At 38.6% G+C, this 6,000-nt stretch overlaps 2 protein-coding genes across 3 annotated transcripts; both read left to right on the top strand.

Annotated features, from left to right (window-relative positions):
- The first annotated feature begins 1,491 nt into the window (after window positions 1–1,491).
- Window positions 1,492–2,213, top strand: LOC129104204 (gamma-crystallin M3-like). 2 transcript variants are annotated; one of them, XM_054614768.1, is made up of 3 exons: window positions 1,492–1,506; window positions 1,606–1,848; window positions 1,941–2,213. In XM_054614768.1, the coding sequence occupies exons 1-3, from the start codon at window positions 1,492–1,494 to the stop codon at window positions 2,211–2,213; spliced, it is 531 nt and encodes a 176-aa protein (XP_054470743.1). The 2 variants fall into 2 exon arrangements, with proteins under 2 accessions (XP_054470743.1, XP_054470742.1); XM_054614767.1 differs by lacking the exon at window positions 1,492–1,506 and having other exon boundaries at window positions 1,588–1,848.
- A 2,646-nt stretch (window positions 2,214–4,859) lies between these two features.
- LOC129104203 (gamma-crystallin M3-like) lies at window positions 4,860–5,624 on the top strand. The gene is made up of 3 exons (XM_054614766.1): window positions 4,860–4,912; window positions 5,010–5,252; window positions 5,346–5,624. Exons 1-3 carry the CDS (start codon window positions 4,880–4,882, stop codon window positions 5,622–5,624), a joined length of 555 nt encoding a protein of 184 aa, XP_054470741.1. The 5' UTR covers window positions 4,860–4,879.
- Window positions 5,625–6,000: the final 376 nt, after the last annotated feature.

The raw sequence follows: 6,000 nt of genomic DNA, 5'->3' as shown, positions 1-6,000 counted from the left end.
CCAAATGTCTTAAAAGTGAATCTAAGAAGTTTTACACAGTAAAACACTGTTTACTGGGTTATTAACATGGTTATCTTTTTATAAATATCATATACAGTACATGGCTCTACAAACAGTTGAATTAACCCAATTTGTTCATACACATGAGGTAACGCTGGAGTTACATGAATACGTATTTCTCAGTTTTTGACAGAGCTAGTCATCTCCCACAACCAACAAAGATGAAATGTAATGCTCCCATCCAATTCTACACGAATCAGCCGCCCAAAATATGGAAGTTGCAGAATGTTATCACTATCCTTAATGACAAAAAGTGTCAACAAATGAGTTTCACTAAAGCTGCTAAAGCTTGCCTGGCTAATAAGCTTACTATCCACTGTAATAACCATCTAACGAGATGTTATTAAGAATCCCACTGCTTTTCTTAGCAATACCTACCAAGCAATGACCTGGCGTCCAAGCTTGTCGAGGTTCCGATAACCAGATTTGTGCCATGACCAATGAGCTATCATGACTGTCAGTTATATACATTTATACACATTTCTTCAAAATGCAGCCATACATATAGTATCTGGTTTTATCACTAGAATTTAAAATACATTTAATGTGGTTTTGACCAAAACCAGATCTATGTAAAAATCCATTTACATGTGATACAATTCAGAGATAGTCCCACCTGCCCAAAACATTTTATCCATCTACCTTCATGATGAGAGTTACTCTCTACCTAACAATGAAACATTTAATAAATGGTTTATAACACACTTTTACACACACAGACTAGTTTTTAATGTAATTACCAACAACTGTAACTCCTCCTGGGGACACACATGATCAGAGGCTGCTGTATCAACAGATAATGGATGACTATATATTAATACACAGTTGTAAAAGTATAGAATATGTCTTCATAGAAGAGGTTTCAATTGTTGAATACTACTGTACATTAATAAACACTTAAAAATGCTTACAGTGAAGCAAAACTTATCTAATAAAAAAACTAGTAAACATTGTTAACTGGGTAATTAACATTGTTATGTTTTTATTAATATTATATACAGTACATGGCTCTACAAAAAGCTGAATTAACACACATTTATCATACATATGTGCATTATAAACTGGCATGTCAGACTGTTGAAGTTATACAAAAGCAAATGCATGTCTATAAATTGTCAACTTACCAACCAGAGGGCCGTACAGCATGTGTTGAGTCTATTGTTTGTTGTTCTGTATTGTAAATACAAAAATGTTCATTGTGTTGACATCCCTTTTGACAAATCCATTCTAAAGTCTTCTAGGGGGTCACATGGAAATGTGACAAATGCCCCTGAGCACTCTATAGGCCTCTATACCATGTTGCTTGGTCAGGGGTTTACACAATAGAGGCCACATATTCTGTGGGTTTGGTCAGGTATAAAAGGTAACCGTTAAAACAGGACAGACATCAGTTTACCAGCAACCGTTCTCTGAACTACCAACACCGCAACCATGACCATGGGCAAGGTAAGGACCTTCACCTCACTGTTTACTTTTGATTTATTATCAATTTTGTCAATTTATCTTTAGCTTAAATACCTTTCCTCTATGTTGTCCTTTTTTCAGATTATCTTTTACGAGGAGAAGAACTTCCAGGGTCGCTCCTATGAGTGCATGAGCGACTGCTCCGACATGACCTCCTACCTGAACAGGTGTCAGTCCTGCAGGGTTGAGAGCGGCTCCTTCATGGTCTACGACCGCACCAACTACATGGGAAACCAGTACTTCATGAGGAGGGGAGAGTACGCCGACTACATGAGCATGATGGGAATGAGGGACTGCATCAAGTCTTGCCGTATGATCCCCATGGTAGGTTTAAAACAGACTGTAAAAGGTGATCTTTGAGTGATACCTTCCTATCTCTGAAATAATCAACATTGTTTCTTCTTTCTGCAAAACAGCACAGAGGCCAGTTCAGGATGAAGATCTACGAGAGGGAGAACTTCGGTGGTCAGAGTCACGAGCTGATGGACGACTGTGACAACATCCAGGACCGTTACCGCATGAACGAGTGCCAGTCCTGCCACGTGATGGACGGCCACTGGCTGATGTACGAGCAGCCCCAGTACAGAGGCAAGATGATGTACCTGAGACCCGGAGAGCACAGGAACTTCAGGGACATGGGCATGAGCGGAATGAAGTTCATGAGCATGAAGCGTATCACTGACATGTAAAAACAGTCGTGTACAATATGTCTGAATAAGTCAAAATAATAAAACTTTTTTGACAAAATATTTCTACCTGTTGTGTCGTTCAATATAAATTTATTATGAAGAGATTGTCATCTGACTAGGGTGTTCCAGTGATTTCTAGCGCACACCACCGATATATTTGCATGTTTTTACCAACCTTTTTACATCAGAAAAAAATTGTTTAAATATGTGAAAGAGTACAGGAAAGACTGTTGTGATAAAGCAGTTGGTGCACGTAGTACACAGTATTTCGTAATAGGGAAGGAAATAGACCCAACAAACTATGATAAATGACAAAAGATATATTATTTTAATCTTAACCAAAGACTTTCTCCTGTTCTAGAATAAAAAAAATGCATTTTGTTATTTCCTCAGGTAACATAAGTCATATTAAGGTCCATAGTATAAAACACTGGTATAATATATCAGTACAAGTATTAATGCTTCTAAAGGTCTGCTGTCTAGGAGCAGATTTAGTTGGAATTGGAAAGTAGGAATATATAGATGTATATATAAGGATGGAGTTCAGGGATATTGACCTCTTGACCTTTTTTCTAGTTCCATTGTCTGTTAAAAACTGCACCTCACCAACACTTCATTTATGTTGTCCAGTGTATGAATTCAAAGGCTTTTGTTGACCCTGAACTCTGCTGACCTTTTCTCTGGGACCACCATCAGTCCACACGTTATATTATAATCTAATTGTTTGACAACGTTACTGAGCACAATTATGCAACCCTAGAGGATAGACCCATTTCCAAATATGTATTTAAGTTATATAAACTTATTAACTGGTTGATAAACCCCTTTAATATAGAAATTCTAGTTCCACCTTCTGGGAAATCTTTACACAGCTATGTGTAATCTTTTTATAAAAACACTGAACTAAACTTTTCGCCTGTATTAGCCATTGTTTTGACAGTATGCATTGTCAAGCTGCTCATATAAACATGGTTTTGTTGCCAATTTCAGTTTGTTTTCTCAAGTTGGTTCGCTCTTTGTGTTTGTCTTCATATAGCTGCGTAACATTTTGTATTTATTTCTCAGATATATCAACGCAAAAAATATACAATAAACATGTCAACAAAACATACACTTACATGAATCACACAACAATAAAAAAAAACACACATAGTACAAAACAACCTCTTTATCTTGAAGCAGTAATTTGACATTTTGGCAAATAAAAACATATTCCAAATTGTTGAACAATTACTTTAATGTCTTGTTAGCTAAAAGCTACTACGAGAAACATTATTTTGGGTTGATTTTTGCGGTCCCTGTGAAAAAATGTAGTAGTGTTTCCGAGCACCAGAGTCCCATTAGAAAACCTCTCAATGTAACTCAGCAAGGTCTCTTAGTATGCCCCGCTCAGACATGGTTCTGGTTCTCCCGTAATTCCCTACCCTCCAACAGGCCGAGCAATACAGCCTGGGTCTCCAACATCATGGTGTCTTTGTTGGCTCCCAACGGGGACAGGTAGAGAAGCGAGGCGAAGCCTTGCTCCTAGCTGAAGGAGGAGACACTTCTGCCGGGGGCTGAGCTCCTTTACTACCGCCGGAGCTCCGATTACAGGTCAAAAGCGGCAGCAAAGCCAGATCTTGGTCTGTCCGTAGGTGGCTGGTCTCTCTTGGAGGCTCCACTGGAGTCTGAGCTGAAGGAGTTTCTATTGAACCTGCGTGTTGTATATGGTTTCATCCAATTTAATGGTGAATCATGCCCGATGACAGGCATCAAAAATGACTATTTAGAAATAGTCAATGTTCTCAGCTGGTGGTCTTGTTTGCTTATGAGGTCATATAGAGATATCAGAAATAAAGTGAGACTGTTTCATAACCATTTTAAAGTTTCTTATAGTGTACATATCAGTGACTTAGTTGTTTTTAGAGTTCCCCTACTCATGATTAATTCAAATGATGCAAATACAAACATCTACAAGTATCGAGTTACTAAAGTCATGCAAAGATAAGTCCTAAACTGTGAACATATGTGAGATAAAGTATACATATATGTGATATATATGTTCATATATGTTGTTGTCATTTTGTTTCATAATGTGTATCCTATGTGTCTAAGGTGAAATAAAATTATTTGTATTATGGGCATCTCTGTTGTTAATATTTTTTCTGCCTCTGAATTTGTCATTGATGACCAAAAACATATTTTCTAATTTGTGTGTATAACCAAAATGAATTCTCTTCATCCAGTTGTGCATTATTTTAGAGAGCAAGTTACTACAAGCACTTCTTTATCTTTTATTAAATTAGAAATTCTGAAATGGGTAGTTGAACAGAGCCATGTGAAGTACATTCTTACTTTAACCAAATACATAAAATCTGCACCATGAAGGTCATACACACAGTTTTTACCAGTCACATGGGTCAACCTATTCACATGAAATGAAGCCATGTTGGGAATCCTTTCTGTTATGACAAAAAAAGGCCTTTTCTAAAGACTGCGAGGTACCCAGTCCCTGAAAAAAATGCACCTAACCTCTGCATTCTGTTGGCTTCAATAGTAAGTTGCTGAGTAGTGGGGTTCTCAGAGGGGGAGGGGCTACTGACTCTTTACGTTTGGTCTGGTATAAAAGGAAAGGGTTAACACAGGTAGGCAAGCAGTTCAGTAGCAGCAGCACATCCACATCCAACATGAGCAACACCGGCATGAACATGAGGGGCAAGGTACTTGAAAAAAACATTTTTGTAATAAGCAAAAACTACTGTCACCATATTTACCTTACTGCTTTATTTCTAAATTTTACAATTCACTTTTTTTCAGATCATCTTCTACGAGGAGAAGAACTTCCAGGGTCGCTCCTATGAGTGCATGAGCGACTGCTCTGACATGACCTCCTACCTGAACAGGTGTCAGTCCTGCAGGGTTGAGAGCGGCTGCTTCATGGTCTACGACCGCAACAACTACATGGGAAACCAGTTCTTCATGAAGAGGGGAGAGTACTCCGACTACATGAGCATGATGGGCATGAGGGACTGCATCAAGTCTTGCCGTATGATCCCCATGGTAGGTTTAAAACAGACTGTAAAAGGTGATCTTTGAGTGATACCTTCCTATCTCTGAAATAATCAACGTTTTTTTCTTGTTTCTTGAAAACAGCACAGAGGCCAGTTCAGGATGAAGATCTACGAGAGGGAGAACTTCGGTGGTCAGAGTCACGAGCTGATGGAGGACTGTGACAACATCCAGGACCGTTACCGCATGAACGAGTGCCAGTCCTGCAACGTGATGGACGGCCACTGGCTGATGTACGAGCAGCCCCAGTTCAGAGGCAAGATGATGTACCTGAGACCCGGAGAGCACAGGAACTTCAGGGACATGGGCATGAGCGGCATGAAGTTCATGAGCATGAAGCGCATCATGGATTCCTGCAACTAAATGTTCACCAAATGTTTCCTGAATGTATCAAATGCCATTAAATTAATTGAATTGAATTTCTGCACTTTTTGTCAATTTTATTTCCCAACTGCCACAATGAAATAGTTTATACCAAACAATATATTATAGAAATTGTATATATTGGAATTCTTTTAGACAGGAAGCAGCTCTTAGCAAGCACGCTTTCATCCTAATATGTTTTAAATCTGCCGAGAACTTCAGCTCTACATTTAACCAGACAAACTGAGGCCCTTAATGACCAGTGATCTTGCAAAACAGATTAATAATCTGGGTAGTTAACGAGGCTTCAAGGCGCTCCTGATAATCACAAATTTTACGATAAAATCTAAATAGATTTTATTTTTCAAAGCAAGGT

This window comes from Anoplopoma fimbria, chromosome 16 (assembly GCF_027596085.1).
Source record: "Anoplopoma fimbria isolate UVic2021 breed Golden Eagle Sablefish chromosome 16, Afim_UVic_2022, whole genome shotgun sequence".
NCBI lineage: Eukaryota > Metazoa > Chordata > Actinopteri > Perciformes > Anoplopomatidae > Anoplopoma > Anoplopoma fimbria.
The sequence above is the reverse complement of the archived record's forward strand: the minus strand, read 5'-3'. Positions and strand labels throughout refer to the sequence as shown.